This window comes from Peromyscus eremicus, chromosome 6 (genome assembly GCF_949786415.1).
Source record: "Peromyscus eremicus chromosome 6, PerEre_H2_v1, whole genome shotgun sequence".
In the NCBI taxonomy this organism is placed as follows: domain Eukaryota; kingdom Metazoa; phylum Chordata; class Mammalia; order Rodentia; family Cricetidae; genus Peromyscus; species Peromyscus eremicus.
Genome location: NC_081421.1, coordinates 75,299,380 through 75,325,649, shown reverse-complemented (window position 1 = coordinate 75,325,649; position 26,270 = coordinate 75,299,380). Strand labels below are relative to the sequence as shown.

The 26,270-nt window shown below is 43.7% G+C and overlaps 1 protein-coding gene across 2 annotated transcripts in view; it reads left to right on the top strand.

Moving 5' to 3' along the window:
• Nucleotides 1-14,422: 14,422 nt before the first annotated feature.
• Nucleotides 14,423-26,270, top strand: part of Slc22a15 (solute carrier family 22 member 15) — a 60,047-nt gene continuing 48,199 nt past the window's right edge. For both annotated transcript variants that reach the window (XR_009379879.1, XM_059265968.1), the window contains exon 1: nucleotides 14,423-14,766. Coding sequence is in view for 1 of the 2 variants with exons in the window: in XM_059265968.1 (XP_059121951.1) it covers nucleotides 14,680-14,766 (87 nt within the window). In the remaining variant the exon portion in view is untranslated. The remainder of the gene's footprint in view (nucleotides 14,767-26,270) is intronic.

Here is a 26,270-nt window from a genome sequence, read left to right as displayed (position 1 = left end):
ACGCCATTTGTAGCTAGAGTTTTCCTGCCTGGCCCACAGTCAGGGCAAATCTCTTTCACCTGCCAGTCCCACAGCCTCTCAGACCCGACCAAGTAAACACAGAGACTTATGTTGCTTTCAAACTGTATGGCCGTGGCAGGTTTCTTGCTAACTGTTCCTATAGCTTAAATTAATCCATTTCCATTAATCTATACCTTGCCACATGGCTCGTGGCTTACCGGTATCTTCCCATGCTGTTTGTCATCGTGGCGGCTGGCAGTGTCTCTCTGACTCAGCCTTCCACTTCCCAGCTTTATTTTCCTCCTTGCCCCGCCTATACTTCCTGCCTAGCCAACGGCCAATCAGTGTTTTATTGATTAATCAGCAACACATTTGCCATACATCCCACAGCAAGTATCCATGGAGGTAAGAGGAAAACAAAGAGAATGCCATAGAATGGACAGCACAAGAAAAGCATTCCAAAAGGGTAGGGATGGTGAACAATGTCAAATGCCACCACCAAGATGTCACATAACATGAAGCCTGGAATGTATCACTTTGATCTCAGAAAATGCAATTCTAGGGAGGGTTGACCTGCTATCTGGGGGCCACATGCATCCAGGATAGTATGTGGCCCAGCACATTTGTAGATGACAGTATCATATTGTAGATGACAATGTCAAAAGTCCACACACCCTAACTGAATACTGGGGGATTCTCTAGAAACTTCAGTAGAGTTATGCTTTTGTAGGAGGGCAGTTGGTAATGGGTTAAATTTCAACCAAGCTCAAAACAAGCTTCCCATGGCTCAGGCTGATAGGCTAGTAAATTAATGGCCAAATGAACAAAATCTACCTCCTTTGAAGAAAGATGACAAAAAAGGAAAAATATATTTCTAAAGGACAATAAAAAATCATGAAACAACAAAACAAAAATCCTGAAACAAATCCAGAAATGAAAAGATGGTAGAAATAGTACAATAGCAAAGAAGGACTTCAAACCAGTTATGAACAAAACACATATTTAAAGGGAAACATAGATATGATAAGAAATGGTAAGCATAAAAAGGAAAATAGAAGTGATACTTTTTCAGTAACACCATGCTACATACATACAGAGAGAGAGAGAGAGACAGAGACAGAGACAGAGAGAGAGAGAGAGATATGCTAGCCCTATACCCCCTTTTCTGTACAATATTTTATTGCAGGTAATTTTGAGTTTGTTTTAATGTATACATATTTTTTAAAATTACCGAGAGGAACATATATACATGTTTAAAATGACCTGACACATGTGATAGCAGGTGTGATTATGAGACAAGTGTAGATATACTTCTGCTTTCTTTGTTTCCCAGAGCTTGTAAGACTTCCGCACACCAGGGCCATGGTCTGGGCTATAGGCAGCCTCTGTCCTGTGGTCTCTAGAACACCAATATAATTAAGGCTCATGTGCCTAATTACTCCATCTTACCTGACCCACACATACTAGTGCAGGTTCTCTGGACTGCTAATCATAGTGCCCCCCCCCCATTTAAATTGCATTTGTTTGTTTGTTTATTTATTTGGGAGAAGATCTCAGTTTGGAACTCTGGCTGGCCTTGAAGTTGCTATGGAGAGCACGCTGTCCTGGAACTCTCAGGGATCTGCCCCTGCCTCCCAAGTGCTGGGATTAAAGGTGTACACCACCACAATCGGCCCTAATTTTTATTTTCTTTATTGTGTGCATGCATGCACCACGGCATGTGTGGAGGGGTCAAAGGGAAGTTTTGTGGAGGCATTTTTCCTCTTTCACCTTCACGTGGGTTCTGGGGTCAAACTCAGGCTGTCAGCCTGTGCTGCAGGCACCTCTAACCTCAGAGCCTCCTCACCAGCTCTTTCCTGCGCTAAATGATCTTCTGGGAGCCTACTGGGATAGAAGAGAGTAGAAAGAGAAATATCAATTGGAAAGAAAATATTCACGTTCAAAGGCGCATTTGAATTATTTGTGAACCTATGGCAGCAATGCTGGGTTTAGGTCAAGTTAAAGAAATTAAAGTTCACACAGAAGGGTCAGATCTTCTCTCAGTTGTGTATGGATTGCATCCCAGAACACAGGTCTCATTTAAAGATACATAAACTTGGACCTTAATCCAAAAATGAAATCCCCAAATTTGAAATCTCTCAGACTGTCAGCTTTTCTGGGTTTGTTCACATGGTTAAGAACTCAGGATCCATGAGTCACTTTAGTTCACAAGGTGTCACTACATGTTGAGCATCTCCAATTGCTCCAAAATCCAGAACCTTTTTCAGCATGGGCATAAAATCACTAATAGATAATCCTATACTTGACCTTATGAGGCAGGCTGGTCAAAGTACAATAAGGATATTATAAAATAACACCAGGCTGTGTGTGATGTGTATATGAAATACAAATAGACTTCATGGGTCTATTTGGGTCCCATCCCAAAACATTCCATCATGTATGCATATATTCCTGAATCTGGAAAAAAAAAAAAACAAAACAAAATAAACAGAAATCCTGAAACACTTCTAATCCCAAGTATTTCAGAGAAGGGACCCTCAACCTATTCTACAGTTAAACTTTAAAATTCAAAATTACTGGAGATATGCCTATTCAGAACCTTTAACGGGAAACTCATTTACTTCTGTATGTCCTCCATGCAGTAAGGGGATTAGAGGTCATGTTTTCAGCGACTCCCTCGTTGAAGGAAAATGGAAACATGGGTCTCAGTTGAATGCGTCAAGCTGTCATGCTTATATCCAGTGCCAGCTGGGCACCTGTTGGCAGGGCCAGCAAAGAGCTCTGGGGATAAATTCATCTTACCCTTCTACACTTGACAACAAGCAGACTGTCTCTCTCAGACTGTCCTCCCCCTGTGCAAGCCACTTCGTTACATGAAAAACCTCTCTGCTCAAGTGATGTTTAGTTATCAGCTTGCGTCTTAATATCTAACAAATTAAAAACAAAATTAACACGGAGCCAGTATCTTTCCATTATATGTTGTTTTAAGAGACAACCATTTCCTTGCAACAGACTACATTTTTGGTTTTTGTTTGTTTTGGTTTTACAGCTGAAAAGAGCCAAGAGAAAAATAAAAATAAAACATAAAAACAAATGACTGACTTCGACTATCTCTAATTATCATTGCTACAATTTTGTTTTATGCCACAGTCATTTTGTGACTAAAGTATCACCTTCCTTACTCCCTCCCCCCACTTAGCTGTCATTTCGTCCTCAACAGACAACATATCCATCATGGAAAGATGACAGAGAAAGATGGTCACCAGGACACTGAAAGTGGCAAACCCCACCTTATTAGGGGCATGTCATCGAACAGAGAGGCTCAGACTTCGTCATTTGCAGCCCAGTCCCAAGTTCATCATCCATCATCATCTGCTGGTAACAGTGTCTCCAGTGGAAACATTGAGTACTCTGCCTGCACAAAGTGCTACACACAGTAAAACGAAGGGAGTGAATAGCATTTAGTGGATTGTAGCATATTTAGGAAGGTGGGAATCCTAACTAACCATACACTGGACTTCTAATAAACAGGTCAGAAGGTGTAGCCCCTTTCCAGGTCAGAGGTGGGATGGCCATTGCATAAGGAAAAACCCTCCACGGACACTGACAAACACAACAATATCATTCTTCAGCTTCAAACACAACAGACAAGAACTCTGCCTGTGCTTGTGTCTCGAGTTGCATTGTTGAAGTATGTGTGCCCAGCTAGGGCTTCCGGCTGAGGAGACATGGCAAAGCCCTTATTTTGCCTAAGTCAGAACCCTAAAATCATTGTAGAACTGGGGACACAAAACATTGATTCTCACCGTGCAGTGGTGGCGCACGCCTTTAATCTCAGCACTCGGGAGGCAGAGCCAGGGAGGGTCTCTGTGAGTTCAAGGCCAGCCTGGTCTACAGAGCAAGATCCAGGACAGGCACCAAAACTACACAGAGAAACCCTGTCTCGAAAAACCAAAAAAACAAAAACAAAAGCATTGATTCTCCTGACAAAGAAATCAGAAGACAAGGATACCAAGCTCAGTGTACTAAAGCGTCCACAGACGGCAGCTTGTTTTTGAGAGTGGTCTGTGGTAGCACATGCAGGTGGCGGCACACATTTTTGATAAATTAGTCTTATTCACTGTTCTGTTGTGAGACTTTCCATATGTTCACTAGCCATCTGAGCATCTTATGTAACCTCCGTTAGCCTTACCCCTGTGTGTGTGTGTGTGTGTGTGTGTGTGTGTGTGTGTGTGTGTGAGATGTATGTATATGTAACGGTGCTCATGCACGTGTGTACCCCTCTTCCCTTCTCGAGTTTAACTGTCATACCTGGCTTTTACATGGGTGCTAGGGATCCAAACTCAGGTCTCTCAGGCTTGCAGGGCAGAGATTCTAATGACTAAGCCGTCTTCCAGACCCCAGACTTACATTCGTTTGTAATGTGGGGTTAGACTCAGTGATTGCTTAAAAATATGGAATTCCTCCAGGCCAATGAGGCTCAGCTGGTAAAGGTGCTTGCCTCCAAGCCTGACCAACTGAGTTTGATCCCAGGAATCCATGTGTGGAAAGGAGAGAACTGATGCTTACAGGTCACACTCTGACCTCCACATGTGGGCTGTGCCCGCACACACATAATAAGTACCAAGAAGAGGTTAAATATATGGCATTCGGATTATGTTGCTATGTCCGAAAGCACTCTGTCCTGTGCCCTTGCTTTTTTCTGAAAAAGCCTATTACTTTCATAGATTTGCAAAAGGTCTGGGCGACTAAGAGAAAGGTGGAGACGAGTCTTGGCCGTTTACTGCTGAAGACAACACGTATGTCATCAAATATGGAGAAGTCCAGCTGGTGTCTAACTAGAAGCTTCACCCCTACCGACTGATACTCATGGTACTGGGAGGTACTCTGTGTGCTATCAGAGGAGAAATAATAAAAATAATCAGTATCCCCAGCTACAAACCCTTTGACCCACAACGGTGACTTGCCTTCAAGACATATCACTGAAATAGGGGCACAAATGTCATGAGAATCACCAACCACTTTCTGGTGGATTTAAGGCCCACCCCATGACCTGGAATTCATACCTGACACCGCTAAAGCGGCCAAGAACCTGAGACTAGATAGGTGGTAGGCCTAGGGGAAAGCCCAATACTATTGTTCTGTCATAGGAACACAATGATAAAATGGTTCCTAATGACGGGCCCATAGAGTGGTGCCTGGCTCAGACCTTATTAGAGAAGCTTCTTGCAGTGCATGGAAATTAACACAGAGCCTGCAGCTGGACAATGTGCATAGAGTACGAGACTTTGGAGCACTCAATTCTAAGTGTGATGTCTTCATCAAAGCCCTCCATTCAAAGCTCAGGGATCTGTGCAGAAGAGGAGGCAGAAAGACTTCAAGAACCAAAGGTGAGGGTTAACTCCAAGAAAAGTGTTTTCCAGACACAGCAGGGCTGATGCTCATATGAACTCACAAGGACTGGTAACACCTACAAAGCCTGTATAGGTTCAAGACAGATGGAGTGCCAGCACTAAGAGAGGGATGTGGATGATACCTGCTGGCAAAGGGAAAAATCCGTTTTCTCCAGTGGAGTCTCCCTGGGTATATTAACCATATTCCAGGCCAGACCTCATGCCCAGTAGTTGGCCAACACAAAACAAACTCAATGGTATTTATGTAGACTTTTTGTCTCATTTTGCTTTGTTTAGACATTTTTTTCTCTTATTGGTCTTTTGCTTGTTTGATTTCCTTTTTTGTGTGGGTCTGTGCATGTGTTTCTTCTTGTTTATTTGTTTGTTTTAAAGAGAGATAGAGAAAAGATAATGATGGGTGGCTAGGGAAGATCTGGGAAGAATTTGGGAAGGGGAAAAGCATAATCAAAATATACTGTATGGAAAAAAATTCAATAAAGAAAGAATCTTGGCTATGACCGATTTTCTGTAGGGCTGGAAAAGGACACTGAGAATATTCAAAGTTGTTTGTTGGGAGAGAGAAGTTACAGGACTTGATTTGCTCCATTTGGCTGAGAGCAAGTTGCCCTTCTTATATAAATGAAGACTGAGAGAGAGCATGAGTTTATATTGTTTAAAATGCAACAAGATCTTTTGGCTCAAATAGCAGCTGTATGGTAGTAAATTAAGGATTAATTTGGTTCTGAAAATCATGTAAATTCTCTTTGTGAATTTGTGCATTGATATAACTTTATAGTACGACTTTCACCACAGGGAGAGAAGATCCCACTTCATTCTTCTGTGGCAGATAACCCTAGGGTAAAGAGCCATTGGACCAAGAAGACTTAATAGGTACCATCCTCCTCTGCAATCTGCTTGGGTTGCTGTTTTGATTTGGGGCTGATTTCGTGTTTAGATAACAGAGCAAGTTTGTAGTTCTCCTAAGCTACAACTTCCTCTTCCTCCTCCTTGCTCTCTCCCTGCCATCCCATTCAGCACTATCAGGAAGAAAAGGTCCTCCCCAGGAGTCTGAGGTCCTCCCCAGGAGTCTGAGGGAGCTCAGCAAGGAAAGCACTGTACCTGCTTGAACACTTTTGTTAGTATCAGAGCAGACTAGCTCTTCACTGAGTGGGCGATCAGCAATACTGCAATGATGGGAAAACGTGGGAGATTTTCAGAATCATGACACCTTACTTCTGAGCCTGAGTAGACCAAGCATAGTAAACTTCATCCTCGGAAATCTACAGAACTTTCTGTTTCCCAAAAGCAACAAAAATTGCTGTTCTCGATTTATAAACCAGTGGCGGTCAGCCCAGCGATATGTGGGTTATTTTCACCCTGTGCAATACTCCCCCAGCTGTGCTGGTTTGGGGTAATTCCAGTAAGTCTCCATATTTGAATACTGGGAAACTGTGAAGCATTTGTTTCTATACAGGGCAAATTTTCATCCGTTCAATTGAATCATAACTTCAATGTATTGAGCCCATGAGTATAGCAAATTCATCATTTCAGTCTCTTTCCCCTAGTTATAGAACTCTTTGATGCAAGAAACAGCAGCAGCGGCAGCAGCGGCGGCAGCAGCAGCGGCAGCAGCAATGGAGACGGCAGCACCACTGACGTTTTCATTAAGGACGGGCACTCAGGGACGAATCTGTTGAATTAAATGAATGCCCTATTATCTAGGCTCCGTGCCTCTTGGACAACATGTAAAATTAGACTCTTAGCAAGCAAAACACTCTACTATCTAAATTCAAGCATAATTAATGGCTAATTTCCCTCATATTTCATCTCTCTCCTTTAACCTCCCGAATCTCAGCATAGCTCTGTTTATACTCTGATTTTACCGCTAAGGCTAGAGACCCGAAAATGGCCAATTTCTCCATATTAATTGAGGGTCTGCTTTAATGTTTTTTTTTCACCCACTTGATAGTGGTTTGTGAATGAAAGTTGTTGCTTCAAGAGCCTAGAAGACAGAGGCCTCTGTCCCACTGTGAATCCTGTTTTCTTCTTCTTCCCTGTTTTCTCATCTTTTCCTCCTAGACATCTATCCGGAAATACTGCTGGCTGCCTTGGGACCTGTTCATTCCTATCATTTATGCTATGTGGTTTTTTTTTTTTTTTTTTTTTTTTTTTTTTTTGTCATTTTACTGTTGACATAGATACGTGTATACTGGCTGTCTTTATTAAGGTAAGTTGCTGTGGCACACTCACAATACAGTGTTATCTCACTGTGAATGAAGGGTCTTTTTGCAGAGGAAAGGATTCTTCTGATGAAAGAAAGACAGACAGTTGTACCCCTGAGTACATGGAGCTGGCTAGAATACTTACCAAACACTAATCTGTTATCTCACACACCAAACCGAAGTTGTCACCTGGGACACAAATTACCAGTGATTCAAAAGGCAGGACAGTGTTTAGGGGCACAGGTTCACAGGTGAGGAAGATAATGATGGATTACATTTGCTTCCAAGTTGATCTTTTTCTTTCCTTTCATGGAGCAAAGGGTGCTTGGTAGATACTATATTGTAAATGTTGTTCAAATGTTTTAATTATTAAAAAAAAAAACAACAATGTGTATTGTTCCTGATTTATAAACAAAAGATACAGGTATTATAAAATTGTGATAGAAAAAGACTTCAGGAAAAAAAAATGAGGCGGGGGACCGAAGGTCAGAGGGGGGAAATGTGTGCTCAAAATGGAACTCATCGCTGAGAGCCACAGATGCAATACCTTGAACCTCAGGAGAGCTTTAATTAGTCCGGCTCTTTCCTGAGCGCATGCTCAGAAGCTCTGCTGCTAACTGTAAATTAGGGCATGGAAACCCAGCAGGGGCCTGGCTGGGTTAAGGGGGGAGGGCAGGATCTTAAAGGAACAACAGTCATTTAAAAGAGCAATGCCCGTTGGCCCCACCATTCCTGACACAGACCTTGTGCAAGGAACCTACTCCACAGTTTGGGCTCCTGCCATGGTTGACAGCACCTCCACTCTTTGAGTCGGGCCTTCAGGACGGAGTGTGGAGGTGAAGCACCGTTTCACCCTGACGGAACTTGCGAATGTGATCTCTGTCAGTTCTGGCTGACTTTGCTGTGGTTTGACTTTGTTTCTCCATTCTGTCATTCTGCACGGTTAAGCTCTCTCAGTGGGTCCTGCTTCCATTTTCCCACTGGTCTTATATGTATTTTCCAGCGCGCTGCTGCCCAGTTCAGATGATCTCAATCAGATCTCTCCAGTTCAGAACACCACCACCATCCTCTCCACCTGTAGGACAGTGCCCAGCTTCTGAGTTCTGACTGTTGGCTCTCCATCAGCCCAGGAAGTCTTGCCTCCTACCTCCCCAGGCTACACCCTCTGTTTTCAGAAGACCCTTTCTTCTGGCATGTGTGTCCCAACATATATGATTAAAAACAGGGACTATAGCTGGGCGGTGGTGGCGCACGCCTTTAATCCCAGCACTCGGGGAGGCAGAGCTAGGTGGATATCTGTGAGTTCGAGGCCAGCCTGGTCTACAGAGCAAGATCCAGGACAGGCACCAAAACTACACAGAGAAACCCTGTCTTGAAAACAAACAAACAAACAAAAACAAACAAAAAACAGGGACTATACAGAACAGGCTTTGTTCAACTTAAAATATTTCAGCTTTTGGGTATAGGATATAAAAGTCCACCTTCTATATTACAATATATTAATTTAACTATATGTCATATATAATGTTAATTTAAATGTGTTTTTTTTTTTCACGTAAACACTTCATGATGTCAAAGAAAAAGGTTTCAAGTTAAATGCACATTGCTGGGCGTGGTGGCACATGCCTTCTGTATACCCTTTGATCTCTGAGTTCAAGGCCAGCCTGATCTACAGAGCGAGTTCCAGGACAGACAGAGGTACACAGAGAAACCCTGTCTTGAAATTCCACAACCCCCCTCTCCAAAAGAAAGGGAGGAAGAGAGAGAGGGAGGGAGGGAGGGAGGGAGGGAGGGAAGAAGGAAGGAAGGAAGGAAAAGATGTAAATACATGTCTCTTTGTCTAACATAGGATGAAGCCTTGTTAAGGTTTTATGTAACTTGAGTACTGAGGCGGGGACTTAGAGGAGCAAAGATGCCCCACAGCACTTGAATGAATGGTTGCCTACAGAGCATGAATGTCAGAGAGGTGCTGCTAGGCTAGGCACCGAGTGAATTAACATCCCACAGGGCAACACAATCACAGCTCATCCTTCCTGTTAAGTGTAATCATTCTCCTCTCTCCACAAACACAAAATCTGTAAGCCGGCCCACAGCTTCTTCCCGGTTTGTTATTAAAAGAGCGTGGCCTAGGCCTGTTAAATAACACATCATTACTACAATGAACAGGTTTTTTGCCTTATTATTTTTATGTGAAGGATAATCATTCTTAGCAATAAAAAAGTTCCAATTTTTTTTTTTTCTAATCAAAACCCTTCCCATGAACCTTGGGGTCACTGGGTTGGAGATTCAGGAAGCAGATGAAGGCCGGTACCTTCCTGCTCTCTCCTTTGTATTCATCCTGAGTTGGCAGCCCACATTCCCTAAACATGAGGATTCACCTCTGCTAAGCCTCCCTAGAAATACTCTCACAGATATATATCCAGAAGATTGTCTCCTAGGTAATTTTAAAACTTGTCAAGCTGACAGTCATTTAACAAACATTTCCAGAACCTGACATCTTTATGTCCTCCTGAGTTTTCTCAGACACAGTATTCCTGAAACCTTTGCAAAGAGGATATATAGATTCTATCGATACAGAATGTATAGATATAAATATTATGGAAATGTGCACGGTTAAGTAGGTAGGTGTAACTTCCAAAACAGTAATAATGATGTGATCCATAGCTCCCAGAGAAGCAAAAGGTGCATCTCTGAGTTTAAGTCCATCCTGGTCCAGGCCAGCCAGGACTACACAGTGAGACCTTGTCTTTTAAAATAAATGTAATAATCCAACAGATGGCCAAGAAAATTAAAAAGAAACACAGAACGGGGATAGCAGAAATAATTTTGACTATATAATTCACAATAAATATAGAGAGATTTATTCTCCTACTAAAAGGCCTGTTCTAGTAGTATGTCTTTAATCCCAGCACTCAGGATGCAGAGGCAGATGGACCCCTGTTAGTTCAAAGCCAGCACAGACTAAATAGGGAGACCCTGTCTCAAAAACAAAAAAACTCAAAACAACAACACAAAAACAAACCAAGCAAAACAAACGAACAACCAATAGACTATCAAGTTGAAGGGAAAGATAGAGACTAGCAAGATGAATGGGAAAAGCGAGTCCTTCTTCCATAAACATCAAAAGAAAAAAACCACTAAACCAAAAGAGGAAAATAAGATGACAAAGAATAAGAGACTTCAAGGGATATATTAATAATGACAAATGAGTGAATTGGATTGTCCCTGTGTGAACCTATAAAGATTTTAAAGGAGACTCTAAAAATAAAAATGATAATTTTGGAAGATGTTGATACATTTAATAAAAACTGATATAAGCCCTTGAAAATGTTTAGTATGAATGCTGGTGATTTTAGTAAGATCACAAGTATGATGAACTAACTTAAAGAATGTTTTGAACCCAACAAATGGAAACCATATGTTATTCCCAACACATATGATGCAGTTTTGTTTTGTTTTTTACAATGACTACATGCTAGGTCAAAGGAAAAGTCAAGACAGTACCAAGATTTAATACTGTCTTTGTCCATGAAACATTCAAATAAATAATAGATAAAAATTGTTGAAATAGCACAACTTTTAACTGGAAAGATAAAAAAGAATGCTCTAAAATATGACTTATTGGTTAAAAAACAAATTGCAATGTCATGAAATATTTTAAAACAAAATTTGCTTAGGAAAACTTGCAAATAAGGGCAAAATGGTACTCACAGACTTGTATACCCTTTGATATAACTACTCTTTACAGAGGAGATTGTAGCAAGGTATAGTACTGCAGTATTATAGAATATTATTTTAAGATGTGTTAGTTTGTTTATGCTGTGGGACATTTGTTTAATGATGCAAAGATGTGTTGCATTCTTTTATGTTGTATTTTTTAGCTCTGTGAAAATGTGTTACTTTGCCTGTCTAAAATACCTGATCGGGCTAATAAAGAGCTGAACAACCAGCCAATAGTGAGGGAGAAGAAAGGATAGGCGGGGCTGGCAGGCAGAGAGGATAAATAGAAGGAGAAATCTGGGAAGCGGGGCAGGGGAGAGAACAAAAGAACAAGGAAAGGAGGATGCTAGGGGCCAACTACTCAGCCACCCAGCCAGCCATGGAGTAAGAATGAAAGTAAGATATACAGATGTAAAAAAATGAAAAAACGCCCAGAGGCAAAAGGTAGCTGGGATAATTTAAGAGAAGCTGGCTAGAATCAAGCCAAGCTAAGGCTAAGCATTCATAAGTAAGAAGACGTCTCCATCTGTATTTATTTGGGAGCTGGGTGCCGGGCCCCCCAAAAGAGCAAAAACAAGCAACAACACTGCAGTCCTGTTGTCTCAGCAATCAGCAAGACAGTGGCAGGAAGATCAGCAGTTTAAGGATAGCCCTGGCTGCATAACAAATTTGAAGGTAACCTGAGCTACAGGAGACCTTATCTCAAATAAAACAAAGGTGGGTAGGGAGAGATTTGAAAGCAAACAGCTAAATGCTGGCGCTATCCAGCTAGTAAAAGAATTAGAGTAACAAAGCTAAACAAATATAGGAAGAATTCAAAGTCCACCATCTACATTTTTATATTTGAATATTTCCTTCGTAGGAAAAATACAAAACAAATAATGAAAAGATAACAATGTAACACACACTAAATAAATAATTTGTAATAAAAATAATGAAAGGTGGAGTGTAAATACAGCCAGATGATGATTTGAGAGCAAAATGAACACGTTTATTCCCTAAATAATCAAAAATAAAAATTGAAACATTTTTAGAAAAAAATAGTAAAAGTACTTTAAGAAGAAACAAAACCATGCAACTCCCCCCTTCTCTTCTTTTTTTTGGTTTGTTTTTGTTTTTTGTTTGTTTTGAGACAGGGTTTCTCTGTGTAGTTTTAGTGCCTGTCCTGATCTCACTCTGTAGACCAGGCTGGTCTTGAACTCACAGAGATCCACCTGACTCTGCCTCCTGAGTGCTGGGATTAAAGGCGTGTGCCACCACTGCCCAGCCCCCTTCCTCTTCTTTTTTTTTTTTTTTTTTTTTTTTTGGTTTTTCGAGACAGGGTTTCTCTGTGTAGTTTCGCGCCTTTCCTGGAACTCGCTTTGTAGACCAGGCTGGCCTTGAACTCACAGAGATCCGCCTGCCTCTGCCTCCCGAGTGCTGGGATTAAAGGCGTGCGCCACCACAGCCCGGCCCCTTCCTCTTCTTATAGAGAGCCCTGCCTCCCCAAGAAAGCTAGAGCCATATGGCTAAAGGAAAGTTGTACCAAGCACTTCCCACTCATGTGGTGTACTGGTTTTGTGTGTCAACTTGACACAAGCTAGAGTCATCAGAAGAAGGAGCCTCAGTAGAGGAAATGCCTTCATGAGCTCCAGCTGTAAGAACTTTTCTCATTTAGTGATCAATGGGGGAGGGCCCAGGCAGGGTGGGTGGTGCCATCCCTGGGCTGTTGGTCCTGGGTTCTCTAGAAGGAAGACTGAGCAAGCCAGGGGAAGCAAACAGCACCTTTCGATGGCCTTTGCCTCTGGGGTCCTACCCTGTGTGAGTTCCTGTCCTGACTTCCTTCAGTGATGAACAGCAACGCTGAAGTGTAAGCCAAATAAACCCTTTCCTCCCCAACTTGCCTTTTGGTCATGGTGTTTGGTTGCAGAAATAGAAACCCTAGTTAAGACATGTGGCTACTACACTCACCACCTCCCAATCGCCCATATTCAACCACCTTGAGTACCTTTTTTTAAAAAAATAATTAGGTAGGTGACCAATAAAAGGTAGTTACCAATAAACAACAGACATCATAATTCATGGGGAATTGTAGGAGCACGACAAGAATGCTGGCCAGACAAGGGGACCTCCTGGCCATCAGTTACACTCTGCATTATATTTGGGGGTGGTGGTTCGTTTTATATTATCAAAACCTAGTCTCAACTGGGAAGGGAGTCTCAGCGAGGAACAGTCTAAATTAGGTTGGCTCGGACATGCTTCTGAGGGACTTTTTAAACTGGGTTGAGTTAGGAAGGCCCGCCCTGAATATGGGTGTGGCCATTTCATGGGTTGGGCCCCGGACTGAATGAAAGAAAAGGAGAGGGCTAGCTCATCCCTGGCGTGCATATATTCTTTCATTCATTGCCCTCTTGACTGTAGATGTCATGATATTAGCTGCTAAAGCTCCTGGTGCCTTGACTTCCCAGCAATAATGGACTGTAACTGGAATTGTGAGCCAAATAAACTCTTTCTCCCCTAAGTTCCTTCTGTCATGGCATTTTATCACACCAACAGAAAACAAAGGCAAGCTGAGTGATGGTTTAGATCAGTGGTTCTCAACCTTCCTACTGCTGTGACCCTTTAATACAGTTCCTCATGTTGTGGTGACACGCCCCCCCCCCCAAAAAAAACCCATACAATTATTTCGTTGCTTCTTCACAACTGTATTTTTGCTACTGTTATGAACTGTAATGCAAATATCTGATATGTGACCCTTGTGAAGGGGCCTTTGAACCCTGGAAGGGTCACGATGCACAGGGCGAGAACCGCTTGCTTAGCTACTTTGAATGGTAAGCAACTGTTAAAAACAAAACAGGATTAGGAGTAGGGGCATGAGGGGACTCACACCGGTAACCTGTCCCCACACCTCTCCAACCAAACTCCATCGACAACAGACTTGGCAGCCGGGACCCCCTGCCCGGTCTCTCGTCGGTGGCATCCCCCTGCTTCGTGCGCAGCGGCGAGCCCTGCGGGACGCGACGTGGAGCTCCCGGCCCCTCCCGTGGATCCCCGTGGCCGCCCGCGCCGCACCCACTTCCTCTTTCCCTTCGGCGCGCGCCAGCCAACCGCTCGCCAAAAAGAAATTCCTGTCACTTCTGATACAGGAAGCGGGGAGGCCGCGCCCGAGCGACCAGCGGTGCATCTCGGCCGCGCCCCGGGGACGTAAGTGGGCCGCGGGGTCCCGCCTGGGCCTGGGCCTGGGCCTCAGCCCCGCCCGGCCCGGTCCTCCAGCCGGCTCGGCCCGCTCCTCCCTCCCTCCCTCCCCGCCCGGCCGGGTCCTCCTCGGGCGCGGTGGCGGCCCGGTCCTCCGCCGCCAGCCCGCCATGGAGGTGGAGGAGGCGTTCCAGGCGGTGGGCGAGATGGGCCTCTACCAGATGTACTTGTGCTTCCTGCTGGCCGTGCTGCTGCAGGTGAGTCCCCGGCTCCCCGCGGCCCGCGGGATGCGCTCAGCTCCGGGGGGCCCCAGGGATGGCGTGAGAGCCGGGCGGGAGGGGGCGGGCGGGCGCCGCGCGGTGGCGGGCCAGCCACTTGATCTCTCCCAGGCTGTCACCCCCAAGCTTGGCACTAACACTTAGGCGCCAGAGCTAGTTAAGCGATGAAAAGCATTGCCTGGGATCTGCTGCAGAAAATGAAAGGGAGTCGGTACCCTAACCCGTGGCTCTATTACCCTGCAGTCTAAAACCGAGATGGAGTGGACCCACAAAAGGTGGGAGCTCCGAGGCCCTCTCTGAGCTCGAGGGGACTTCCTATTAAGGGGGCTTTCCATGCACGGCCTTTATTTCTCTGTGGTTTAAAGTTCTACTGGGTCATTCAGCACTGAGGCCAGCTTCGGTCTGATGGTACAGGGAAATAATACCATCTGTAGAGTGTAGTTTATTGTATAGAATTCCCAGAACCTATTTGCACACGTCAACCTGAAACTCGTGATTCTAGGGTGCCTTAGAGGTTCACTCTTGTAATCACAGCGCTATGGAAACTGAGGCAGGAAAAGGATGCCTCTCCTTTCAGGCATATTCAAGGCCAGCCTGAGCTTCTTAGTTCCCGGGATGCAGGTCAGTGGTAAAGCCTTAGCCTGTGCAAGCCTCTGGGTTTGATCTCTAGCACCAGGGCTGGAAGGTGAAGCTAGCTCCCTGCCCAGGAGGCTTGCATTCCTGGGATAAAGTGAGGTGTGATGAGGCAGACAGACTGACAGCTAACCCGATAGTTAAGGTGTGATGGTGTTATTCCAAGGGAAGTACTGGCTGGACACGGATGTAGCCAGAGCCCACAAGATGCTTCAACGATGCAAAGATGTAGCTGCAGGACCCGAGGCAGTGAGGTCAAAGTTGACTTATTGATTCTCTTTTCTGGTTAAACCTTCAAAAATTCAGTTGATTTCACCACCAGCCAGAAAAGTGGTTCCAGTGGTGATATATGGAAAACATTCTCTTAACAGAATAAAAATTAGTTAATACAGAGAAATAGAATTGTAACTGTGATATCTGATCTTTGTATAATAGTTTCTTTGATAGTAGTAGTCTATCTAGTCAGGAATTCCAAGTATATAATTCCTCTCCAGGCAGTCCTTTCTAGCCCCCTCTCTATCCACGTTCCACTTCCTATGCTAGCATCTTCTTACTTAGCCAGGTGTCCACCAACTTAGAATAAATCTTTCTTGAGTGCGGTACTGAAAAGACAGTATTCTGGGTCCGGACCTGTGAACTTTCCTGTACTTTTTACTCCCCCACTGCCAGCTGGAGATCCAACCCTAGGGCCGTGTGCTTTTTACACAAGAGCTTTACAGCTGATCTCCAGCCCACCCCAGGCCTCCCATACTTTTGTTAATGACTGACCTAGGTCACTGTAGTTTGTTAAGGAAGAGTTCCAAGCCCACGGTGATCTTGATGGCTCACTAACCCTTGATTGACGTACAGTCGGTATTTGCCAGGTTTTAGAGGGTTATTGGCAGTGGGTGATTGTTTGCCTTGTAGGTGTGGGCTGCTGTCTCTGTCACCCTGTTCCTTCCTCCAGCTGGGATGAAGTCCTTGCTATAAACAAGTGATGAGGGTCACACCATGAGCATTACTGAAGACCTTACTGTATCATAGTCTAAGGCCAGCCTGAAGACCTTACTGTATCATAGTCTAAGGCCAGCCTGAAGACCTTACTGTATCATAGTGTAAGGCCAGCCTGAAGACCTTACTGTATCATAGTGTAAGGCCAGCCTGAAGACCATACTGTATCATGGTGTAAGGCCAGCCTGAAGATCTTACTGTATCATAGTCTAAGGCCAGCCTGAAGACCTTACTGTATCATAGTCTAAGGCCAGCCTGAAGACCTTACTGTATCATAGTGTAAGGCCAGCCTGAAGACTTTACTGTATCATAGTGTAAGGCCAGCCTGAAGACTTTACTGTATCATAGTGTAAGGCCAGCCTGAAGACCTTACTGTATCATAGTCTAAGGCCAGCCTGAAGACCTTACTGTATCATAGTCTAAGGCCAGCCTGAAGACCTTACTGTATCATAGTCTAAGGCCAGCCTGAAGACCATACTGTATTATGGTGTAAGGCCAGCCTGAAGACTTTACTGTATCATAGTGTAAGGCCAGCCTGAAGACCATACTGTATCATAGTGTAAGGCCAGCCTGAAGACCTTACTGTATCATAGTGTAAAGCCAGCTTGAAGACCATACTGTATCATGGTGTAAGGCCAGCCTGAAGACTTTACTGTATCATAGTGTAAGGCTAGCCTGAAGACCTTACTGTATCATAGTCTAAGGCCAGCCTGAAGACTTTACTGTATCATAGTGTAAGGCCAGCCTGAAGACCTTACTGTATCATAGTCTAAGGCCAGCCAGCAGCAACACAGGGGTTCAGCCATGAGGAGAATCTGTTCATATCTAGGGGGGTCAGCCATAAAGAGAACCTGTTTGTATCTAGTAAGTTTCTAACGGTGAAAACATAATGACTAGTCAGCAGGGTTCTCTGTGAGTTGGAGTAAGTTTTATGCTGCTCCTGGGCTTGAGCTTGGTTGAGCCTTCTATTAGTCTGGGTTCTCTAGAGGAACATAACATATATGTACATACACACACACACACACACACACACACACACACACACACACACACACACACGATTTATTAGAATGGCTTACAGGTTGTGGTCCAGCTAGTCCAACAATGGCTCTCTATAAACGGAAGGTCCAAGAATCCAGTTGCCTTCCAAGAATCCAGTTGTTCAGTTCCTGAGGCTGAACATCTGGTCATCAGAATCTTAAATAGGCTCTAATGCCAGTAAAGGAATGGACTTGCCAGCAAAAACAAGAGCAAGCAGACAATGAGCAAAAGCTTTCTTCTTTCCTGTCCTTTACATAGGCTGCCCACAGAAAGTGTGGCCCAGATCAAAGGTGGATCTTCCCACTTCAAAAGATCTGGATTAAAAGAGGCCCTTCCCACTTTAAATGATTTAATTAAGAAAAAAAATCCCTCACCGGTGTACCCAGACACTTGGGTTTTAGTTAATTCCTGCTGTAGTCAAGTTGACAACCAAGGACAGCCATCACAGGCCTCATGAGGGTTATGATGAGCTGGAGACTTTTGGCTGATGGTTTATACCAGCTGTAGTGGGCGGGGCCCTGAGCCACACTGGCCTCAGTTACATTCTTAGGAACAATGGTTACCTTGGACTGCCCACGTGTGTAACACAGATAAAGTTGCAAGTCCTTTAGGTACTTTCCTCATGGGGAGGCTGTGGCCATACAAGAGGCTCCAGGCAGTATAGGGGGCTTCTTAGGGTCTGGAATATTTCAGAAAGTGAAGTGTGGTTTGGAAAGTGTCTAGTCTGATGCCTTCACAGATCCCAATGGCATGCCTGGCAAGGCCACCCACAGCTCTTGACAGTGTGGTGTCACCTTCCAGGGAAGCACAAAAGAAGTCATTACAAATGTGAAAGCAGATGATGTGAATAGAGTAGACAGAACTCTGGTCCAGGCACCAAGTCACTGCTGCAGAATGGCTGAGTGACCTTATGCAAATGACTTCTCAGTCCTCTAATCAGCATGACTATGAGGCCAGCATAGACTGAATGATTAAATAAGCATTTATAACTATCCCTATGGATTCCAGTTTGAAGGTTTTCTTAAAGTTGTCCCTTACCTAGTAGTAATAATTAGCATAATTCATAGACATGGAGGTTATTAGAACATTAGATTGTTTCCTCACCACAGTTGGAAGCTATTTTATGACCAATAGGTAATCAAACTGAAAGGCACACAGGTTGGTAAACTTCTCTCTGGTTTCCTTGACCAAAGTTCAGACAAACCAATGTCTGTGTTCTCGATAATTGTGGGCATGCCACAGATAGTATTTGATGATCATAGGGGGAAAAGAGAGAGTGTAGAGAAAAGAAAGAAAAACAAAACAGTTCTTCGGAGTGTACCAGGGGCACATTTTGGTGTATATCCTTCCAGAACTTTCATTAAGTAAATATGCACATAGCCCTTCTTTTGCAGAAATGTATATTATCACTAAGTTTTGTCTCTTGGCGATGTTTAGACACCTTGCTAGTGTTGAGAGGTAACTCCACCAGAGAACAGACACTCTTCAAACCCAATAGAAAGTGTTTTGCCAGCCAGCAGCTGCACAGGGAACTTGCCCAAATCATGAAGCCTCAAGCCTCACTGTCCCTTGTCTTTTATTCACAAACATCACATCCTAGTTGACATACTTTGGTTACCAAGAACAGTTAGCAAGATGCCAAACTACAGAAGCCAAAAGGCAAGGTTAGGATATTTAGGGACTTTACTGGATCCTGGAACTACGGACTAGGTCTTTGATGGATTTGGTTTTTCCTGTTTTGGCAGGTGTTGGGGCCTATGTGCTGGGTTCTAAGGTAAGAATGATGCTTTCAACATGGCATCAGTTGTGCTGAGGTTGGGGACCTGTTACGATAGTCACAAATCAATAGCTTCATGTAGATTGAATCCTAATTGTTCTTAATAACAAAAACCTGGAGCCAGATATTGGGGTAAATGCTGAAAGATCAGAGAGACAAAGATCAGCCACAGCCACTTCTTACCTTGCTAACTCCTCAACCTGAAAGGAGCCCGAGCTCCTGTCTCCACCCCTCATTATCACTTCTTATTCTCTGCCCAGCCATATCACTTCCTATTTCCTCCTCCCAAGTGCTGGAATTAAAGGTGTGTGCCACCACTGCCTGGCCTCTATGGCTAACTAGTTGTTATCTCTGCACTCTGATCTCCAGGCAAGCTTTATTTGTTAGAGCATGAACAAAATATCACCAGAGCTTCGTATTTTATTTTTAACAGCTGCAGCATAAGGTCCTTGTTAAATGTCCATACCGTAGCTTGTTTATCAGTTTCTCATTTTAAGTTCAGAACCACATACTGTGGTGCTGGGCTCTTCTTTGTGCTGGCCTTCACCTCTTGCCTGTTGATTGACACTCCCCTTCTCAGACAGGGAGAAGACATTACCTAATAACACTCTTTTATTTCACTGTATTTGTTATTTATTCTATTTTAAAATTTTTAAAATAATTTTAAAGCACTTCAAATAATGTAGAGAATAATTCACAAGCCCACATGCACTTATTTTCAGGTTGAATATTACTAATATTTTTTCCATATTTGTTTAAGATTGTGTTATAGTTTAGCTTGTAAGGCAGGACAAATAACACCTAGGATGTGAGATTATGCATATAACTAATGAATAGCTGCATTGTTGCGATCTGACCATGCATTGTTCCAGGAGCTGGTATGTGTGATATTGGGGCTCAGACTTGGCAGGGCAGGCTGTTGGGAAGGCAGGATATGTTCGGAAGCCTATCAGAACTGACTGGGGTCTGCCATTCTCACTGCCTGCATTCTCAAAGAAAAAGATGCCTCTGATCATAGACTTAAACATTTGCCTGGCCAAGAAATCAGAGCAGGTAAAGGCAGATCCAGATGAGGGTGTGGTTGCAGGCCGAGCTGCTGTACTGGTCGAACTGAACCAGCTAATATATGGCAGTGAATGTGGAGCACAAAAGCACCCACACCAACATATTGAGCACAAAACCAAAAATAGCTGCCCTTCACATTCACACCTCCTCCCTAGATCTTGCCTGTAACATCTTTTTGAGGTCATCTAAGACAAGAGTATCCCAGACAGCACTTGACCTTGTAACATCTTTTTGAAGTCATCTAAGACAAGAGCATCCCAGACAGCACTTGACCTTGTAATATTTTATGTGTCCTTGGCAGTTCCGTCTGTCAACTGATAGCTGTATTGATAATAAATTGTACTTTTATGCTGATTTACTTGCAAAAGAAGTTTTGAATTGAGGGCTGGTAAGCTAGCTCAGGCAGGTAAGGTGCCTGGTGCCAAGCCTGCAGACCTGAGTTTAATTCCCTGGACCCACACGGTAGAAGGAGAGGACCAAATTGTCCCACAGCTTGTCCTCTGACCTCCACACTCACACCCTTCCCCCCAAATAAATACAAATGTAATATAATTTTAGGAATTGATTGAGAAGAAGCTCATGAATATAGCACATAGAAAACAGACCCAGAGCACTTGCAGGGACATCACATGACAGAGGTTGGAAGAAACTTGAGTTATCCCAGGAGTATGCTGTCTGCTCTCTCTCCTCTGTCGGAGCTATTGCTTTTGCCAAGAATTCCTTCCCTAAACTTTGACTCACCCACAGCACTTACACAGTATGGCATATACTTTGCCCTAAACACCCTCTCTCTGCTCTTATGAACTTCATTTGACTTGAAAGAGAGAAATAGGTACTGATAAAAGAATTTCCCCAGAATCTTAGTAAGTAGTAGGATAAAAAACACGATGCCAGAACCAGTTTTGTTGGCTTTTTGTTGTTGTTGTTGTTGTTTTAACCTATTTGTTTGTTTGTATACTTAATTTTGAGGTCTCACTATGTAGCTCTGGCTGACCTCAAACTCACAGAGATCCTCCTGCCTCTGCCCCCAAGTGTTGTGATTAAAGGCATGTGCCACCACACCTGACCCAGAATTACTGGGTTTGATTAACTTTCTGCCATACCATTGTGTAAGGAATTAGTTTGAACATACATATGATATGCTGTTGTAACAATGGTACACAGAGGGTTTAGAGGGATACAGACATGCATGAATGTTACTTTCTTTACAGGTCTTTAAAATGTTAAAGTTAACCCTATCTATACACATAGTCATGCAAAGCACCATTTCCCCAGTAAGTAATGCACCCAGCCATTGGAAAGTAAGGGAAGAGACTGGGGTTTACTGCAGCCTTCAGAAGGATGAAGATTAGGTTTAGAGAGAAACTTGAAGGTCATTTTAGATGGAAAAACACCATTGCAGAAGTGGAGAATACCTCACACCTGTGCTACTGCTACAGCGTGTGTTGGATGGGGCTGGAGAGATGGCTCAGAAGTTAGGAGCCCTGGCTGCTCTTCCAGGGAAAAGCTGTGTATTTCACACTGGCATAGGTACAGGGAAGCTGCTGGGGAGTTAGTTAAAGCTTAGAAGAAGGGACTCTTGGCAAAAGCAATAGTCCAGTCAGAGGAGTGAGAGCAGATAGCACACTTCTTAGGGTTCCATGAAAATATCCTAGAGTTAACTCAGTTTCTTCCAAATTCTGTCATGTGATGTCCTTGCAAGTGCTGGACCTGAGTTTGGTTCCCAGCACCCATATCAGGCAGCTTACCTGTAACCAGCTTCAGGAGATCCCACACCCTCTTCTGGTCTCCACTGACACCTACACACACACACACACACACACACACACACACACACACACACACACAGGCACATGCATGTATGCACACATACAGTCCATTAAAACAAATAAACAAGTGATACAGAATCTATTTTGGAGCTGGTAAGAAACAGTCAATCTTCACCCTGATCCAGAAAGTCTCTGCTGATTCCAGTTTGGGGAGTGCTGGTACACACTGCTTGCCTAGCACTGTACAACTTTGCTGTTCAGTAAAGAAGTATCCCATTCGACCCTCCGGAGAGGCTAGTTAGATAGGTGTGCATAGGCAAAGACATGTCACTAAGATCCAATGGAATTGCAAGAAGACAGGAGTGTAGAGAGTGATGTCGCTGAGCCTCAGACTCAGGTGAAGACCCGTGTGCTCTCACAGCACATGGAAAGTCACACCTGAGGGTGACTAGGCCAGTGCAGGCAGCTTGTGTGTGGATCAGTTAGCAAGTGGGCTGTAGGAAAATAATCCTGCACCCACTAACACGATTCAACCAGAAGAGTTTGCTGAGGAGTTTCAGGAAACTGAGCTGGTATCTGTAGATGGATTAGAGTAGAGAAGAGAGGCACCAGTGATTTAGAATGTGTGAATTCCACACTTTTAAACCTCCCAACTGCATCCTCCTCCGCAAGTCACTCAGTCAAGAGCTAATAATGCTCTCTGCTCCAGACCCTGGGCATGTGGTCTAGCTTTCATGATTGGGGGCTTATTCACACAGTGTTTCTGGTTGACCAGTTAAACAATTGAGTCCTGAGTGCATAAAACACTAATAGTAATGCCAGCAATGAATTCAACTTTGATTTTTGTTCTTTATGTTCCCCTGAAAAAGATCTGCCCCTAAAGTTAGATGAACCCACTCTCATCTTGGTTTGTGGTCAGAGAAAACCTTGAATGGTTTTTGATTGCCCTGTGTCTTGTTCCGACTCACAAAGTAAATATCAGACATAGCCGTGACTTCACCGTGGAGGGTTGTGATGGTTTCCTGAGAAGTATTAGGAAAGCCCATAATGTGTTACTACAAAATTACTTTAGAAACCTTCACTTTCAGAAACTTGAAATTTTAATACCCTTGAATCATCCTAAGTGTAATTCCACTGGGGCGAGGGGTCGAATGGGGTGATCCAGCCATCTGTGGTACTTGTTCTTCCCTGGAGCTGGAGCCCAAGGGCATAAATGATTTATCTGAGATGTTGTTATCCCACTCGGAAGGCGAATAGATGGTGGTTTCTTACTGTGGCTTTGAAGCCCATCTGCTGATAGGTGTGATTTCATTGGACAAAAATGTGGGTGAGTGTGCACATGGTAATGGCAGAGTGATGGTAAAGAGTGAGAGACTGCTTTTGTTCTCTGGGGGACAGAGTCGGATGTGTGAACTGTGTGGAAATGTCACAGTCAAAAATGGCAAACCGAAGAAAATCACCCCCATGTTGTGTGGGGCTGGTACATTTCAGGGCTGGTTATATCACCTTTGACTTCCTATGACCACGTAACCCCAGGATGTCCCTCTGCTATGGAAGATCAACACTAATGTAACTATGGACTGGAGCCTCCCTTCTCTGACCTAACCTCATGGTGCTCTTGTGTAATGTTCATCACACAGCATGGTTGCTCCCTGCCTACTGTGTCTGCCCGGTGAGTAACAAAGCTGAGCATGACCACGGGCTGGCGCCACATAGAAGAGTTGCATTTGTTAGGCCTCTCTGTTAACGTAAAAATGATGAACCCATGTATTGAGCACCTTGAATGTGTATGTGTGTGTGTGTGTGTGTGTGTGTGTGTGTGTGTGCATGCACACTCGGGCTTGTTCATAAAGGGGACCAAGAAGACATTGTGAGAGGGGGAGGAGGGCAGAGAGGATGAGAAAGATAGAAAGTGCTTATTCTGCTTACAGATGGCTAGGAATGAAGTGTGCTCACACTGCTTAAAACATACAGTGCTGGTTAACTAGTTTCCGTTGTTCCCTAAGAATAAAGCGATACAATAGCACCTCTTCATTTTGAATGGTTTTCCCCAAATTGTAGTACATACCCAGAACAGTGGCCTTCATAATGAGGCACACCTCAGATGAGAGGATCCTTCAGAGCTTTTCCTCTTTTATCTAGAATATTGCTTCTCTTAGAACACTCCAGATAAAAATACCATGTATTAATATATATTCAGCAGAAACCTGTACTAGGAATGGCAGGCACATGGCTAGCATTATGAAAGCATGTGCTGATGTCCTTCTTGGTCACTTATTCATCTCCCTTGTTGAGTGTGGGGACCCTGGGTTATTTATTTTGGAAGCCAAAAGACGAGTCAGACATAACAAATATGCATGAGCATGACTTCTAGCCCACTGGAGAGGAAGCTGAGTCGGCGAGGAAACCGGTAAATGAGCCTGACTTTCCGAGAAGGAGAAGCATTTTAACATTGCTCCACAGGAGACGGTGCCTCTGGGGAGAGGAGTGTAGTGTGCAGAGGTAGAAGGGGCACAGTTAGAGAGGGACCGTGGCTAGTTTGTTTTGCCTGATGAAAGGCTGTGCTTTGAGTCATCTCCTGCGTTCCCTTGGCCCATGTTTTTCATTTCTTTATACCCATCAATTAGATTTCAGCAGATTGTAATCAGAGGGGCAGTTGGTAAATGGATGAAAGTGGCTTTGTAATTATAGCTACTGCTAGATGTGTAATCTATTTGTTCTTGTGATTATTAAGGTTTTTATTTTTATAAGCTGATTGCCTCCTCTTCTAAAATGTCCTTAATCGTATGCAAATAAGGTCCAGGAAGCATGTGCGCCTAGGAACATACTTTGCTTTGGACCTTATAATAAATCTCACAGCATATGAACCAGGGTAGCTTTGCCCTTCTCCCAAAAGGTCCACAGTCCATCCACTCAAAATAGTGTGGGGCTGCTTTGTGTCCCCTCAGCCTTACCAAGAGGGAAGAAGTCACAACTCAGATTTTACATTAGCTTCTGATAAATGCACAAAATATCACGACTCCTTTTCTCTTTCCTTGACTAATTCTATTGTCTACCACTGATAAAATTCCACTGTTAGTTCTTCTGTTTATCTACTGAGCTCAGCATGCCCTGCAGAGTGATGTGGAAAGAGCCCCCAGCTAGAGTTCTTGGTGAACTGAACAGGGATCCTCTGATAGACTGCCTGTCTTTATATACCTCGGTCAGCTCTTACAGTGAGTGGGCTCATGGCCATACACTGCTAGGAATCACATGCTTTGTATTTTTTAGACATTCTGTTTAATGCTATTTTAAGACCAAGTTCAAAGTTAACAGGGATCTTATTTTCCTAAAATAAGATTGTCTTAATTTGCAGACTAATTATGTATTTTCTTAGCGAATTTCAAATCTGAAATAATCATCCAGCAGTGAGAGCTAACATAAACAGATATCCATATCAGTAAAGTCTGAGAGGGCTCAACAACCCATAAACCCAACCGTGAGAAGTCACCAGATCTACAGCAATTGGCAGATGGCATATGTATTCAGTAAATATTTCTTGGATGAATTGGTGCTGTATTTTTTCCTTATTAATGAACAGTTATGGTTAGATTAAACCAAGATTAAATACATCTACAAGTTGTAATCTGAATATGCCTGAGATTCTGCATCTTGTTAAGTCTTAAGAGTTGCATGTCACATTTTAAAACAATGTGCTGTTTGAGTTGCGAGTCCAAAGCCAAGCGCCTCCTGGCTCCTGGGAACCGATTATTCGAGCTGGAAACATGGCTGAGAAGGAAATAACTGGAATGTCAGTCTTTTAAAGCAGAGCCAGTGGTGTGGGCTTTGCTGCCAGTGCTGTACAGTATCACACGGAGCCCGTGGCATCAGACACATCCCAGATGTGGAAGGAAAATTGTCTGAAGCAGCGCACAGTGCTCCACGAACGGACTGCTGATGGCCCCCACAGCGTGGGACTCTGCTTCTTCATGTTTGTCTTCCTGGCTGCTCATGTGGCCCATTTCTAGCTACAACAAGACAAAACATAGAAGCAAGACCACCCACCCAGCCCCTTTCTTCCTCTTCCTCTCTTCTTCCTCATCTTCTTTGGTTATTTATTCTTATTTTATGTTTATGCGTGTTTTACATGCATGTATGTATGTGTACTACATGCATGTCTGGTGCCTGTGGAGGTCAGAAAAGGACATAGGATTCCCTGGAACTGGGGC